Here is a 17,689-nt window from a genome sequence, read left to right as displayed (position 1 = left end):
CAGAAGATTTTGATGCCTGTCATGGTTAAGAACTGTTTATTTAATGGCTCCCCACTGAATAAAGTTCCAACTCCTTAGCCTAGGATTCAAAGTTCTCCAGGATCTGACCCTGGTTCACTTTCGAGTCTTATTCTCCCCCATTCTTCTTGAACACTTGCTCCTTCCTATAAAATGGGGCGATAATACTTTCCTGACGATGTTAATTAAAGGATTAGAAATAAGGTACACAAACATCTGGCGCTTAACGTGCAGTGTTATTAGTAAGTCCTTAGTAAGTATTCACCAAAACAAATGAAGAAACAATAGCGAGACGGACTCCATAAAGGAGTGAGCGAACCTTTGTTAAAACAGAGAGGCCAGGGGCACCTGGGTGGCTCGGCTGGTTAAGCATCCGACTTTGGCTCAGGTCCTGCCTGATCTCATGGGTTTGTGGGTTCCAACCCCAATGTCGCAGTCAGCACAGAGCCTGCTTTGGGTCCTCTCGGCCCCTCTCCTGCTTTCTCTCTCTCTTTCAACAATAAACATTAAACAAACAAACACACACACAAAAAACCCAGAGAGACCAGATGCCCCTGCCCTAGGGAAACCCAGGAGGAGCCCTCATGGCCTCTAGACCATTTCCAAAGCCACCATGGTTTCTTTAGGTGAGTTTTCCATTTTGGAGTTACACTTCTACACAGACACAGTCAGGATTTGAACTTGCACTGGTGAGAGAAAGGCAAAGGGAGGTTTAAAACATGGTGAAGAAATTCTGGTTTTGACCAAGAGACTAAAGCAATCTAGAGCACATGGGCACAGGGTCTCTGTCTCTTCAATTCTTTGAATACTTTTCAAGGTTTTGATCATTTGAATAGCTGTTGAATAGCGTCAAAGCAGATGTGAAGTTTATAGTGAAATAGTAGCCTTTCCTGGCACGATTGACAGAAGTGAATAGGTTAGTCCAGCATTTTCCAAGCTGTGAGTTGGAGTTCTGTGGGATGCATGTGACAGCTACAAACATTCATGAAGGCTCCCCTGGTCAATTAAGGCTAGGAAACTCTAGGGGAAAGCCAGATAAATAGAGTGTCAACTTTGCCTTTAACTGGAGGGATTCTCAGTCTTTAAAATGTGAACAATTGTTATAAATCTCCTAGAGGGGGACCTGGGAGCAGCGTTTCCTAAATTTATTTTACCATGATATTTTCTTCAAAAATTTTTTTTTTCAGTGTCTTAGAGGACAATGCTGCACGATAGTTTTGACAGGAGTCTTAACCCTGTGTGACATTTATTTCATTAAAAAAAAAAAAAAAAGTTTTCTGGACTCTACCCCACAATCTCCAGGAGAAGGGCCATTGCAACTATATGTTTCAAAAGGCTCCGCTGGAGATTCTGCTGTGCGGCCAGAGTGGAAAACCACTGTGTTAGGAGAATGGCTTTGGATTCAGGAAGACGTAGGTTCAAGTCCAAACAGCACAGACATTCTATTATGTTACATTTGGAAAGTGACTTAATCTGGTTGTCTTAATTTTCCCATCCATAAAATAAAGAATTATACTCACTCAGTCATATCATTTTTGGTCCAAAAGAATTAAATGAAATAATGAAGGAAAATAATTAGCTTGTAGTAAGTGCTGTTTCCAATTTGCAATTCTCAGTAGCTCCAACATAAATAAAACTGTGAAATTATTTTCTTTCTCCATTCCCTAGGCCCCCACGCCAACAATTTTTGCCCCTCTTCAACAAGAATGAAATAATTCTGAATCCTTATATCCTGTTCCTGGGGTGTACCTTTGCTGTACTCAGACTGATGTTCTGAGAGAGTGTCAGACCATTAACGAAGATGGTTATGAGTCTGTTGGCGATCACTCTCCTGTATTCCGCAAAATAGTTCCCTTTCAAAATCTGCATGCTCCAAGATTTTATCTACACCAGCCCAAGAATCCAAAATCTGGTTTCAGAGTATAAATGCAATGATGTCACCATGAGCTTGTGTCATATGCGCCGAAAAGGCCCAGCATCTGGGCAGTAGCATCTGCCTATGCTCTTCTGTTGAGGTAGTTTTAAAAATATAAACTTCAATGGTATTTCTATTTCCATAAGGGCAGATATAATGGGCTTTTAATTGGCATTGTAACAGTTGGTGTCTTCATGCTCCCTTTCCTTTTTAATAATCCCTTCAACGTCTTATTCCATTAAATAGACTTTGTTAAACTTAGTACTACGTGTGTGTGTGTGTGTGTGTGTGTGTGTAATGACAGCTATCTTCTGGGGAGAAATGTATACATAGATTTGACTCTGGCCCAGACAAGTGCCTTTGTGTATGAATGGACTGGTATAGATAATTCCAGTCTTATAGTGGACACGATTCCAAAGTTCATTTGTAAGTCAGTAGTTGGGAACTCGGAACACATTTTCTCATAAAAGAACTGTTCTACATGGTGGAGAGAGGCCTGGCCAGCCCACAAGACTCTGTTTAACTCCTACCGCACCTGAAGTGGAATTGTTATGAACTATGGAGAACAATGTTTCCATGGGAACACATTTTCGGAGCTCGCCTGCTGAAGGTTGGGAACCACTGACTGTAAAGTTTTCACTCACCTACTAAATCACTTCTTCCTTTTTCCTTTAATAAATTACCAAGCAGAGGAGCTATTCTGACCACAAATCGTTGCTTCAATATATTAGGTTAAAATAATGTTTCTTTTCCTCCTCTTGTTTTGTGCACTTTGCAACTTTAGCCAAAGGGGTGCATATAACGAGGAAAACAGTTCCTTTAAACACTCTTGGACTTCCTCACACCGGGTTCTTGTCACTTCTCGGTTCCCTCTGCATGTCACAGCCAGTCAGCTAGTGGCAGAGAGACAGCTGTCACTCTTACATTTGCTTTCACATCGAAATCGTTTGGGTTTTTTTCAACCTTATCAGTCCCTTAAGTTTTTAGGACGTGCCTTATAACTTAATAGGAATCTGGAATAACTAAGTAATGAAATATATTCTAGGTCACACTGACCACAGGAATCAGAAATGTTTCAACTACACCATACACAGATTCTGCTAGAAGTTGTATAAATATATCACAGAATCACAGGGCTGGAAAGAACCTTAAAAGATTGTCTAGTCTGTTCCCTGGCTTCCAGACAAGCCAATCATTCCAAACAGATGAGAGCTAACCTCTCTTTTAGAAGAGGATGACTTTGTCTTTAACCCCTTCTAGATGTAACAATGTACATAGCATTAGTAAATTACTGTTGTCTTTATGTCTAAAATGCTTCCCATGACAGTTACAACTGTATTTCACTTTCTCATGTTTGCTTCCCGTAGGAAACAAAGTAGGTTTATCTGTGCAAAGCCCCAGTATATTTATATCTATTGTCCTTTCTCTTCTAGGGCCTTCCTGAACATCCCAGTGTCTAATACTTCAGTTCCCTTTGTCCTGTTCTTTCTGGGTTATTTGTACCCTTTTAGCAGTGGGAACTAAAGTTAAGCTACAGAGTTTGATGAGGTATCTGAGAACTGAGCGGTTTCCCCTTTCCATGCATAGGAATATTTTAAAGTAATCCATACGCAGACCCAAAGACCTAGGGCTCCAAGGAAAGACAAATTTAATAATTGTAATAAAACTGCAATAACATAGGCTATTTATTTATAGTCACTCTCTTTCAGGCAGTGAAAAGGGCATAACTAGCCTGATAATAACAGTTTTTTGATCAGGCAAGGAAATTAAAGAGAACCTACCCCTACTAAGGTTATTCATAAAATGTGATGTCCTTAAATGTCACCAAGTGTAATTTTTCTATTGCAAGCCTACCGCACAACCTATAAGGGCCGATCTCAAAATATTTTTTGCTAATTGGGAATGACTATTCAAACTTGATACTCAGCCTTTCATGGAAGTTTTCAAAGGCATGGGCTTTTTGATCTCTACACTGGAAGACACTGAACATACTAGCTTTACAGCAAGGACTACTGGCTATGTTGCTGTCTTAAAAGAGTCGTACTAGCCCCCAAGATAAAAAAGAATGACAGGCTATCATAAATGAATAATGAGATCCCTTCTGTTTGTGAGGTTTTGAATGCCTCAAAGGTGAGGATTATGCCAGAAAAAAAGTAGCCATGGGTAAAAATGTTCATAATTATGGTTTCAATCTGATAGTAAACCATGTGCCATGTTTATTCCCCAAATATTTCCATACTCACTGGGTGGCATGATGGGTAATATCGTGCGTCCGCTTGAGGGGTATCCATATGGCAAGGGGTACCCATATTAAATAATATTTCTAGGTGTGTCTGCGAGGCCGTTTCCGGATGAGATTAGCATCTGAATCCGTGGACTCAGTAAAATAGATCGCCAAGCGATACAGTAGATCACCCTCCCCAGCGTGGGTGAGCACCATCCAATCCCTTGAAGTCCTGAACAGCAAAATATGTAGAGGAAGGAGTTCTCCCTGTTTTTCCTGCCTCACTGATTAAGCTTGGGTATCACGTCTTATCTTCTCCTGCCCTTGTACTGGGAGTACATCATTGACTCCCCTGGTTCTCAAGCCTTCACATTTGGAGTAAGACTGAATTAGACCAATGGCTTCCCTGGGTTTCCAGCTTGCAGATGGCAGATTGTGGGACTTCTTGGGCTCTGTTATTGGATTAGCCAATTCCTCATAATAAACTATCTATCTATCTATCTATCTATCTATCTATCTATCTATCTATCTATCAGTATAGATATCTCCATCCTTTTGGTTCTGTTGTCTGAGGAAGCCTGACCTATGCTGGTGGCTACTCATACATCCTAAGTATCTAAGGGGACAGAAGCAACTTTGTGAGACTAGGCAAACACATCTGACCCTGTAAAATGATTGTGCCAGCACTGCGCCTAACTTCTGTACGTGAGCAAAGCACCTCAGTGGAGACTGTGGACCCTGTTTTTCTATAAACTTACGGAGTAAAATCTGTCTTCATAGCTTCCTGGCAGACTACAGCACCCCTAATCTACTGCCAGCATGACCACTCACATCATTGGGCTACGTTATGACAGAATTCTTGGGGCGCCTGGGCGGCTCAGTCAGTTAAGCATCTGACTTTGGCTCAGGTCATGATCTCAAGGTTCGTGAGTTGGAGCCCCACATCAGATGAGTTGGAGCCCCACTTCAGGTGAACACAAACCCTGCTTCGGGTGAATCCCGCTTCCTTCTCTCCCTCTTTCTTCCTCTCTGCCACCTGTGGGATTCTCTCTCCCTGCCCCTAGCTCACGCCCTCTCTCTCTCAATAAACAAATAAACAAAGAAACCAGACAGAACTCTTCCTGGGAAATGGGGTAATTCTTTGGCTTCCACTGAATATGCCAAATGCTGCTTTGGAAACTCAAGACCCCCTGAGCTCACCCATAGCAAGAAGTTCCTGCCCCCATCAACCAATCAGATTCCTGGACCAAAGAGAGCTTTCTCTGTAGTATAACCCTAAGTGTGAAAAAATGGAAAAGAAGAAATAATGAAAATAGTTTTCCTACTTTTGTTGTCAGGATGTCGGCATTATTTATAGCTCAGTGGTGTAACCATTTGAGAATTACGCATGGCTAATTTTAGCTAAATAGACAATGATGAGTGTATACTGTCCTTCACCCATCTTAATAAAAGTATCCCTTCAGGGAAACTTCCTGTCTAAAGACTGCCTTCAGACTTTAACTTACATTTCCTTCAACACTCGGCCAAAAATACAGTATGACATTGCAACTCTGTTATTCATTTGTTAGGTGTTTGAAGGATGTCTTGTAACGCACCCACTCATTACACAAATGAATTGACACAAAGCACAGTTTAACCACGGGCAGCGACAACTTACTTGTTCATTTTTAGTAAGCCTGGTTTTGTTGTGAATGTCTGACGTGACCAAATTGAATCCGTGCTTCTCTGACAAGATTCTCAGAAGCAAGACCACAGTACGACTCCCACACTTGCCTACCCTGTTGTACACGACCTGGCTCGGGAAAGGTAGCACCTGGGAAAGAACGAGAGAGCAAATATGAGACCTCGGGTGAAAATACTTGGGATTCTTCCCTCAGTTTCAGGACAACAAATGTCTGATCAATCTAAGCGAGAAGGGTCCATGTCAAGTCAAAGAGAGAACAGGAGCACTGGACTCATGGTTGTCCTCATAGTACGACTCGGGACAAATGGCGGACTCATTACCTTTCTGCACCGACACTTACAACTGGTAAGCTTTTACGCCAATCCTAAGCCTAATTATGAAGCTTCTTTTGTTTCTTCTTAGGAACAAAATATATAAATATGTGCTGTGATGACAGTATGCTTTTGCAAGTTATATTATGCTTTATTAGAACTTCGTTTGTAGAGTGCTCAAGGAAAAATATTGAGATAGCAATAAAAAAATCGAGATATCAATAAAAATTCACCCTTCCACGGTGGACCATTTAGTGGTTTTAATGTACTCATACAGTTGAGCAACCATCACCACTACCTAATTCCAGAACATTTTCATCATCCCTGAAAGAAACTCCCTACCCATTAACAGTCACTTTTCATTTCCCTCACTACTTTGGTCCCGTGAAACCATTTATCTGCTTTCTGACTCCATGATTTTGCCTATAGTATTCTGGACATCTCTTATAAATAGAATCATAAAATATGTGACCTTTTGTGTCTGGCTTAAGTTAGCATAATGTGCTCAAGATTCATCTATACTGTAGCATGAATCTGTACTTTATATGGCTGAATAATATTACATTGTATGGATATACCATATCAGGTTTATACATTCATCAGTTGATGGACATTTGGATTGTTTCCACCTTTTGGTTACCATGAATAATGCTGCAATGAACATGTGTGTATAAGTTTTTGTGTCAACATATGTTTTCGATTCACCTTGAGTATATCCTAGGAGTGGAACTGCTGGATCATATGGCAATTCTGTTTAATTTTTTGAAGAACTTCCAAACTGTTTTCAATACAGCTGCACCATTTTATATTTCCACCAGCAATGCACGAGAGTTCCAATTTCTCCACATCCTTGCCAACACTTGTTTTTGCCTGTTTTTTTTTTATAGCCATCCTAATGGATGTGAAGTCGTATCTCACTGTTTTGATTTGAATTTCCCTGATGACTAATGATGTTGACCATATTTCACGTGCTTATTGGAAATTTGTATATTTTTTTTGGAGAAATATCTGTTTAAATCATTTGCCCATTTTAAAACTGGGCTATTTGTCTTTTTATTATTGAGTTTCAAAAGTTCTATGTTTATTCTGGATTTGCAAATATATGATCTGCAAATATTTTCTCCCATTCTATGGGTCTCCTTTTCATTTTCTTGACCGTGTCCTTTGAAGTACAAAAGTTTTTAATTTTGATGAAGTTCAATGTATCTAATTTTTCTTTAGTGACTTGTGCTTTGGGTATCATATCTAAGAAATCATTGCCTAACCCAAGAATGTTTTCTCCTAAGAATTTTATATTTTTAGTGGCCTAAAACATTTAGGTCTTTAATTCATGTTGAGTTTATTTTGTGTGTGATGTGAGCTAGTGATCTAACTTCATTCTTTTGCATGTGAATATCCATTTGTCCCAGCACCATTTATTGAAGACGCTTCTTTCTCCATTTAATTGTTTGGCACCCTGTTGAAAATCCACTAACCATAAATGTATGAGTTTATTTCTGAGCTCTCAATTCTACCCCATTGATCTATGTGTTTATTCTTATGCCAATACCGCAGAGTCTCGATTACTATTGCTTTGTTGTAAGATTTGAAATTGAAAAGGGGGAGTCCCTCTAACTTTGTTTTTTTTCAACATAGTTTTGGCTATTCTGGGTCCCTTGCATCTCATATGAATTTTAGGACCAGTTTGTCAATTTCTGCAAAAAAAAGGCAGTTGAAATTTTGATAGGGATTGTGTTGAAACTGTAGATCATTCTGGGGACTACTACCACCTTAATAATAGTTTTCCAGTCCATGAACATGGGATATCTTTCCACTTATTTAGTTCTCATTTCATTTGTTTCACTGATGTTTTGTAGCTTCCAATGTACAAGCCTAATACTCCTTTTATTCTTTTTGATGCTGTTATGAATGGAATTATTCTCTTAATTTCATTTTTGGATTGACTGTTCACTGATAGAAAAACAGTTTATTTTTGTACATCAATCTTGTGTTATGCAACCTTGTTGCATGCATTTATTAGCTCTAATAGCTTTTATGGGTGGATTCTTTAGGAATTTCTATATACAAGATCATGTCATCTGCAAACAGAGATAGTTTCCCAATATAGATGCCTTTTCTTTCTTTTTCTTTTTTTTTTTTAAGTTTATTTATTTTGAGAGAGAGAGAGCATGTGCACAAGCAGGGGAGGGGCAGTGAGAGGGAGGGAGAGAGAGGGAACCCCAAGCAGGCTCCGCACTGTCAGTGCAGAGGCCACCATGGGGCTTGATCTCATGAACCATGAGGTCAGGACCTGAGCCGAAATCAAGAGTTGGATGCTTAACTGACTGAGTCACCTAGGTGCCCCTCTTTTGTTTTTCTAATTGCCCAGTTTAAATGATTCTTAGAGACTAAGAAGCCATTATGAAAAGCATCTGATTAAATATTTATATCCCCAATAAAAATATTTCCATTTTGAATGCTCAGCATTGAGTAAGAACTGACAAATGTTAACCAAGAGTCCTTCATTCAGCACGTACCCATAACAGAAGGCCACAAGCTAAAGAATATAGTATAATATAAATATACATATACCCCAAACGTGCCTACTGTATGTAATATGAATTTTGCCTCTGTAATTACAGGCTTACTTATTTTTATGAAATATTTTATATTTATATTTACATTTATATAGAGGAGCATTTCATAAATTTGGAGCTTAAAGGCTAATTGTCATTGGAGTAAAACATTATATCTATCACTCACTTAGCAACCCATCATGTACCATTTTGATATAATTCTTCCAGAATTTTTTTTTTAATGAGCAACACCTTGTTTCTTTAGAACCAGTCAGTATCTTCTATTGTGTGTCCTCATATTGCCTAGAACATGCCATGTATATAAATATAGGGCTTCAACAAACATTGATTGATTAGATCCTCTGAGGGCTTATTATGCTATTTAACAATGATTAACACAATGATTCTGCTAAAATGTGAGACCGGGAGAATCTTCAAACACAGCTGATCTTTCTACCCAAATGCTAATATAAAAGGCATCAGGGTAAAAGGATAATCATTCTAATAGGTCATTGTACTTATGGTTTTATCAGTGAGTACCCCAAAATTAGCGCTTTCTGACAACAACTGCGGAAGCTCAGATACTCAGATAAATCAGATATGTTCTTCCTCATGAGGTTATGATCCAGGGAGGCTGAAATATAACAGGATGTCAATAGCGTTTGCAAGCTGGACTTTCCATAATCACCAGGCTGGGGTTTAGACTGCAGTTGTGACAGAGCTGCTGATATAAAGACAAGTTTTAATTTCTTTGAAAAAATAAACGGCTTAAGAATTGCGATCAATGTGTCTTTCCTTGTCCTCTAGCACAGTATAGAACAGCAACGGAGAGCGCTCGTTCCGTCTGAATTGCTGACCAAGATGAGTTACCGCATACCCAAGCACTTTATTCCAAGAGTACAGGTGTATCTCGGAAGATTTAAATGAAGAACCGAGAGGCACAAACCTTTGGTGAAAACACTTAATTTCTCCTGAATTTTGTGGGTAATTACACCGTGGCAGGCTTCCCATCTATTTCCTTTTGCTAATAACTAAAGATATTATTATAAACCTTCTAGTTGTTTGTTGACTTTTGAAAAACTTTTCATTCCAATTCCATCATTAGTCTTGTGGGAGGCTCTCACATAACAGTTATAAATATTTGTTATTTAAGAACACTTTTGTCCTGACAAGAAAAAAATTCTTTATGTATGGTGACAGACTTAACTACACTTATTGTGGTGATCATTTTGCAGTGTATACAAATATCAAATCATCATGTCATACATCTGAAACTAACATAATGTTACATGTCAATCAGAACTTGGTTAAAAAAAAAAAGAACACTTCCATAAAAACAAAAATTCCCCACATTGTTCCTGCAGCTGCATCTACAATAATATTTGAAAATAAAAGAGAGCTGAACATCCCCACTGTGACTCTATTATACCATTTCTGTAAACACCAATATACAGCTACAGGGTATAAAAACTGAGCTAGAAAATGTGTCTGGTTATTGTTAAAGACACAACATACATCATCACAAACATAAACCTTTCTCAAAGTTAGGATGGGGCTTTTAAATCATTTTCTAAAAGAAGCTATGTAATGCTCTGGAAATTGGCAAGTTTAGCAGGCTAAATCAATGTGCTGATGTTGGATAAGGTGTTAAAATTCGGAACGGCAACAAGTAGATTCATCCCCGCTTGGGTAGAGCTATAGATCCGCTCCTGAAGGTCTGTTTTAAAAATCATTGTCATTTTTTTTTTATTTGAAGCCTTCATTCCGGAAAAGTAGGGGGGAAGGAACTGATTTTTATGAAAGGCTGACCCTGACCCTGTGCTAGGCTTTGTGCCAGGTAAAGGCTTTTAATCCTTGTTAACAATACTGAGTCAGAGAGTGTAATTGTCTTTACTCTAGTTGCACATCTCTCTAGAAGGTTAAATTATCAAATAATTTAAGCATCATTAATTGGCCCTAAGGGACTCCCAGTGTGCCCCTCTCTTCTCTATAGATCACGGATTCACAGAGGAACAGAGTTTGAGGTCTAGAGCAATTTAGAATAACCCACCCGCTCCAATCCCCTCCCCACCCCAGCACTCCTACTCTTTGTCATTGTCACACTCAGCCCAATGTGTTTGGCTTGGCGAGGGCTTTCTTTTATGTCATCTTTTCATCCTCTCGAGTACCCTGTGAGGGAGATACCGTGACTATTTTTAGATGAACAAACCGAGGCTCAGAGAGATCGTTTGGCATTTTCAAGGTCAAAGAGTGGCACATAACAACTAAAGCCCAGCTCACAGCTCTCTGGACCCCAAGACGACACTCTAATATATAACATCAAATGGTGAAATAATTTTTAGTGTGACTTCTGTGAGACTGACCATCTCCTCTTTTATATCTTGAATGCGTCCAACTCCATTCAATGCTATTTTTCAACAGTCTACCACGTCATCCAGTGTCATCGGCCATTACGCATCCATTACCCAAGTCACTGGAATGCACAGGTGGAATTGACAGGAGTCACACAGCCTCTCCTTTTGCTTCCAGAGGACATGTTTTAGGCATGAACGTAATCCCAGAATGTCAAAGCGGCTAATGGGTGAAGGAGAGTAGAAGAATGTGGTGTTCCCTTCACTCCTCCCCTTAGTCTACTGTAGGCAATCACAGAGCCTTGCATATTGTGGAGCACTTCCACCAGGAAAGGGAAAAACAGGAAGCAGTAAGTCATAGTAAAACACACGTGAAATCCTAAATACACCTGAAATGCCTATCAAGACAAGCAGATGCCCCTCAAAGACAAGCTGAATGATTTTTAAAGGCCTCTTAAGGTCAACTCCAACATCCCCATTTTTTTTCAACAGATACTTGCCAAGGATCAGGCAGAAAACTATATCCCAACTGTAATATTACCATTATCTTTCGCAAACAAATTTCTAACACTTACTCTTTCTTTGGATGCCCTATAAAGAAGTACACACTAAAAGTCCTCATCCTCCCCCACTCCCCAAACGATTCTTCATTCTTGGCAACTATGGTTATACGAATGTTATGTCTGTGGTTTCTATTTTATGGCCAATTTGTAAAAGTGAAGGGAGCTCCAAAATAGTTCACTCTATGAATTATATATTTTTATGTTGCCTGCTTGTAAGTTCTGCAAATGCCACAAATCCCCAGGGGCTGACAGGCTTGTGTGGAACATGCCAAATAAACAGAAGTCTTTCCAAAATCCTGAGCACAACAGTAACTACCACCAGATGACGTGTACAATTTCAATCGCTTGTCCCTGGTTTGCATTGGTAAGGGGGACAAAGAAGACTTTCTAGGTGAAAAGCATGCTTGGTCTGGACCAAGACTTCCATAGCGTATGATTACAGGACTCCTTGGGGACTGGTCTCGTTAGAAGAATTTACATCAATTCTGCTTTTAAGTCTTTGCAAAATGGCATTTAATATGGTATGTTACAAGCTGTGGTTCCCAAATGGCTGTATATTTGAATTACCTGTGGGACTTTAAAACGACAGATTTCTGGGCCCCATTCTAAGACTAGCTGAGGGGCATCTGGGTGGCTCAGTTGGTTAAGCATCTGACTTCGGCTTAGGTCATGATCTCCTGGTTCATGGGTTTGGGCCCCGTGTCGGGCTCTGTGCTGACAGCTCAGAGCCTGGATGGAGCCTGCTTTGGATTCTGTGTCTCCCTCTCTCTCTGCCCCTCTCCCACTCCTCTGTCTCTCAAAAATAAATAAATGTTAAAAAAAAAAAAAAAAGACTAACTTAAACAGAAAGTCTAGGAGGAGGGTCAGGAATCTAGCTCTAAAATGCCCCTGGGGTGGGGGTGGGGGTGGGGGTGGGGGTGGGGGTGGGGGGTGGGGTCTCTGCCATCACTAAGGAGCTAAGGTGGGGGAGAGGGTTGTCTGTGTAAACGCTGGAGGGGACAAGGTGAGAACCCCGTTTCCTCTTCCTTGGGTCTCCCTGGAGTGCCCACGGCCTCCAACCCATAGTTAAAAGTCATGATTAGCCTGATAAACATGCGCACACTACATTAACGCCTACTTACCCAGAATGGTTACAACTAGTGACCTGGTTAACTGAATGTGTGCATTAACTGAAATTTACACTAAACATCATCAAAGCATTAGACCCGACTCAGTACTCATATTATGCTGAAGATGAAATTGCTCCCTTTGAGCAACAAAACTGCCCCTTGTATTTTACATCCCCTCTGTCCCATGGTTACTCAGACCCATGCGGGGACAGTCACAGCCAGGTCTTTGTGAGACCTGAACTCAGGTACACTTCTGCTTCTCGATGTCTCTGTCCACATGACTTTGTTTTGTTTTAAGACAGAGAGAGAGAGAAAGAGAGAGCATGCAAGCAGGGGGAGGGGCAGAGGGAGAGAGAGAACCACAAGCAGACGCCACACTCAGCACAGAGTCCAATGCCGGGCTCGACCTCATGACCATGAGATCATGACCTCAGCCGAAATCAAGAGTCAGACGCTTAACCGACTGCACCACCCAGGTGCCCCAAGACATTGAGCAGCAGTACACATCCATTTGGCAAGTCCTCATTTGAAAGTTTCCTAGGACACGGTGGTGCTAGGAGCCACCCTTATCACACCTTCCTCATCCATAAAAGTGGAAAACTGGGTGGAAAGCCAATAAATGATCCTCTCTTCTTAAACTATGAAATTCTTCACTTTATATTGCTATTAAGACAGGACCTGGAATGCTTATAGATATAAGCAATATATCTGGAAAACCTTAAAAATTAACACTGGATTTTAATATGTTTCCTTGTTAAATATATTCATAAAAGAAACATACAAAAAACCCGTTCCAATATTTTGTGCTGATAACATGGATTCCACCTCCAGGGTGTGCAGAAGTCTCTCTTGGAACCTTTGTCATTTCTGTCCCTGTCCCACTCTTGTTTGGGCTGCTCACGTAATAAATCTTCTCTTATGTTCTTCTTATGTTTCTCTTCCTTTCCACAGTTTTAATCACTTCCAGCTCTCTGCTTATTTTAAGACCATCACCAACACCACAGCCTGCACAACACAGGGCTTCAGGCTTCCTGCTGGGCTTTCCAGAACTCAGGAGGCATTGTCACTGGCATCAAGCCATTGTAGGTCCTCTGACAAACGCAAGTCCATTTGGTAATCACCATCAACTCCCCAGACCCTTGGGCTAATTTCCTCCACTCTAGAGGAGGAAACACATAGGACCCATTTAAGAACTCTATTTTCCCTCACTGCCAGACCTCTCGAATAGAGAGTTCTTTCTATTCACAACTCTCAAATATCATCCCTGTGTCTTCTAATTATTCATAACCTATCTTTTCCCAGAAGCCTTGCCAAATCTGAACCTTATGCTTTCTCCTTTATCCCTGTTCCTACCTGAAACAGTTTCATGTTGAATGCTGTCTACAGAAAGACAAAAGCTACAAATCCATTACAAGCCCATCTGTTTTATTTGTGTAATAGATTGGGTATTTTATGTGCATAGTGGATACTTAAAAAATATCTGTCTATTAAATAGATAGACTGGTTGGATAAAAATACTATTCAATGTTGTTTTAGAACCAATGCTGTCATATTTGTCATTATTAAGGATGCTCTTCTGGTTTTCTTGTCTGCTAAAACTATAAGGTAAATCTATCAATTTTTCTTAACACTCATATTTTCCAACACTCTTGTGCTATATTACATAAGAAAAAGTTTGGTGATGTGGAGAAAGTTCCCTGTATTGAAAGTCATAAAACTTTGGCTTTCTCCTTGGCCAAACTAGTTGAAGGACCTTGAATAAGTGACTTTGAACAACTTCTCTGGGCCAAAGTTTCCACAAATATAATTGGGGATATTGAATCCAATGATTTCAAGGCTCCTCCCTATTCACATCTCATGATTGTAAGGCAGGATTGCACAACAGTTACAGATGTTCAGGGGGTCATCTGAATGGCATCTTGCACTTTTAAATATTCATTCCATTCTGGTCTATCTAATGTCCTTATCTCCATTATATACATCATTATGTTATTTCCAGGAATGTAATACCCTTTACATTATAACAGAATCCTCATACAAAGAAGCAATTTTCACAAGGAGCCAGAAGCAATTTTTGGATGTGATGATTAAGTCATCATAGTTGGAACTTTAAAGTATGCTTCAGAACAAAAATGATTTCTAGTTTGATTAAAAACTCAAATTCCAGGTGACCCTGAGTGAATGCTATCAATGCCACGGACAAGAAGATGAATACTTTCAAATTTTGAATTGACAAATGTTAAAAAAAAAAAAAAAAAACCCACCATATAAAGGAAAGGCAGATTCACTTTTAATTCTGCAACATTCTTTGTGCTTCTTTGTCTGGTCAGTATACAAATCACAGGCAAGAAGAAGCCCATAATCTGGGTATCTCGTTACTCCAGTAGGTTAGTTTCTAAAGTTCAAACCTCAGTTTGGTCCATAGAAAATGGAGTCCATGGAATACTCAGAGGTTTGACAGAGAAGAGAAATGACGTCCACATGCCATGTATATGAATTGTGAGCAGAATGTGGAGGACGTGTAAGTGTTAGAGGCTAACCCATCCTGAAGAAGTATCTCAAAGTGTTAACATGGGACTTAGTCTTGCTTCTACATATACATAGTAGCCCTACTGAACTTGTGCTAGGAGCCTCTGCCCATTCTCCTAAGAGCCCTTATTTAAACCCTCTGGATGGCTTTTATAATCAAAATCAAATGGAGAAACCCAAATGGGTTTGGCACTCCTATTTAACCCTCATCTTCCTGTGTACGTGTGTGTATGTGCCTTGTATGTTTTGTTGAGTTCAAAGACACTATAAGTAACGTGGTTGTAGTAAGTCTGAGCCAATTTCAGCCATTTCCAGAATTTTCTCATATGCCATGTATTCTGTGATTTACAAGTTCCTTATTACACAAAACTCAGAAAGAGTCGCAGATTTATCAACAAGAACACAGGATGATTCGGTCCTCAAATTAGTTCTAGCTCTAGAGCTGTTCCATTTTTAGTATTAACCAATTGACTTTTATATTAACTTTTGGACCAGGATATGGAATTATGTAGATGCTTTTGGGTAGATAATCTTTCCACCAGACCCACATACTTAGTTTTTAACTCTCCATTCAGATCTAGAACACGTTTTGTTTTCATCACATCCGTCTCCAAATAAAATACACATAGACATTTTAGTTTATACAGACGTTTAAGGGTTAAGAGTCTGCTTTAAAGTTAGGCCTTATTTATTTATGTGTTCTTTTTATCCTATTTTTTTTAAGAATTTATGCTCTGAGCCCAACCTAAAAACTAATTTGTTATAATGCAAAAGAGAAGAGGTGTTGGTTATTGATTGCAAGTTTCAAAATTTATAGCAAGTATTGGTGGCATGGGCCAACCATTCAATTTAGAAAGGTCTCCTCTGGATGTGGGGAGGTGGGAGGGGGAGAAGAGTCAATTATTCTTATTACGAACATCACAAGAGAAGACTGTCCTCACTGTACATAGTACAAATGCTGGGGGAAGAGCCACACTTGGTTGTCAATCCCCCCCTCTCTCATCAAAGCACTGTGTAAAGGTTTAAGACCAAAGGCTTAGATTCACTGTCCACTGTGAACCACAGCATTATTTTCCACTTAAAATGCCTGAAGCAAATTTCAGTTTGAGTGTGAATTTGTAGCAAGAAACTTCTTCTTGGATTCAAATAACCATTGTTTAAATTCCTTGGCTGCGTTTAAGATTTTCATACCACAACCCACAACTTAAAATAGTGTAGCAGATTGGTACAGTAATGGCCTCAAATTAATCCCCCTTTTCTATATTCATGCAAAAGTGTAACCTCTTTCCACATGGGCCTTGAGCCTGGCCACACAATCTGCTTTGATCAATGGGACAGTAGGAAGCACAACGCAAGCAGAGGCTTGAAAAGAGCCTGCACACTGAGTCCGGATCCTGCTTGCCTCTGGGAGACTTTCTCCTACAATACGAACTGAGACTAGCCTTCAGGAGCATAAGAGACACTGTGGAATATTGAAAACTCTGTGACTAATTATTCAACTGATAATTACTGGGCTCTTACTGAGCGCCTGCCATTTGGTCAGGAGCAAGAAATGAATCGATTATTGCGATAATTAGATTGTTTGTCTCCGAGTAGACTCTAAATTCCATGACGGTAGGGGTATATCTGCTTTTCCTTATTCTACATCTTCAGTCCCCAGCTCAACGCCTGGCACGTAGTAGCTACTCAACAAATAGCTATTAAATGAATAAATACAACAAAGGCTATGACAAACACCCTGCTCCATGGGAACTCACAATCTAGCAAGGGAACCAAACACTGGCCTGCTTGTTCTGATACCCTGTGGAAGTGGCTCACTAGAGATATGAATATAGCAGTAGGAGAAGAGGAACAAGGGGTGATGAATTTGGCCTAACAGGCTCAAGGGAACTTTCACAGAGAATGTGACATTGGAGCTGGGCCTTGATACCTCTAGAAACTGTGTAGCCTCAATTTAGTCATTCTCCCTTTGCCAAAGTACAGCTACCTGATTCTTGTTGGTTTGAATTAATAAGGAACTTTCTAGCCCTCCATGCTTGACTTGGCTATGTAGAGTTGGCTTCTTGGCATTTTTCATATTCTTCTGTGTGTGTGTGTGTGTGTGTGTGTGTGTGTTTGTGTTTGTGTTTGCGTATGTTGCACATGTGATATGCAAGGGAAATACACCATGCTAAGTTCATCAACTTTCTGGGCTAGTGTTGCCTCATGCCCACCAGGTGTCGAGAGACAGGACAGGAAAACGGAGGACCTGCGCTCTAAGAACAACTGGCTTAACCATGACTACAGAATTCCCATGATTATGGGGTGCTTGGGTGGCTCAGTCAGTTAAGCGTCCAACTCTTGTTTTGGCTCAGGCCATGATCTCATGGTTTGTGAGATTGAGCCTCGTGTCGGGCTCTGAGCTGACAGCAGGAAGCCTGCTTGGGATTC

General features: G+C 40.0%; 1 protein-coding gene across 5 annotated transcripts in view; it reads right to left on the bottom strand.

The window, feature by feature from the left end:
* Window positions 1-17,689, bottom strand: part of UST (uronyl 2-sulfotransferase) — a 314,759-nt gene that overhangs the window by 135,341 nt on the left and 161,729 nt on the right. For 4 of the 5 annotated variants that reach the window (XM_078447442.2, XM_078447444.2, XM_078447443.2 and 1 more), the window contains exon 3: window positions 5,815-5,970. The exons of the other annotated variant lie outside the window; for it this stretch is intronic. In XM_078447442.2, coding sequence (XP_078303568.1) covers window positions 5,815-5,970 — 156 coding nt within the window. The remainder of the gene's footprint in view (window positions 1-5,814; window positions 5,971-17,689) is intronic. 5 annotated transcript variants of the gene reach the window in all.

Source organism: Panthera onca, chromosome B2 (genome assembly GCF_046562875.1).
Source record: "Panthera onca isolate mPanOnc1 chromosome B2, mPanOnc1 haplotype 2, whole genome shotgun sequence".
NCBI lineage: Eukaryota > Metazoa > Chordata > Mammalia > Carnivora > Felidae > Panthera > Panthera onca.
This window is presented reverse-complemented; position numbering and strand designations above follow the sequence as displayed.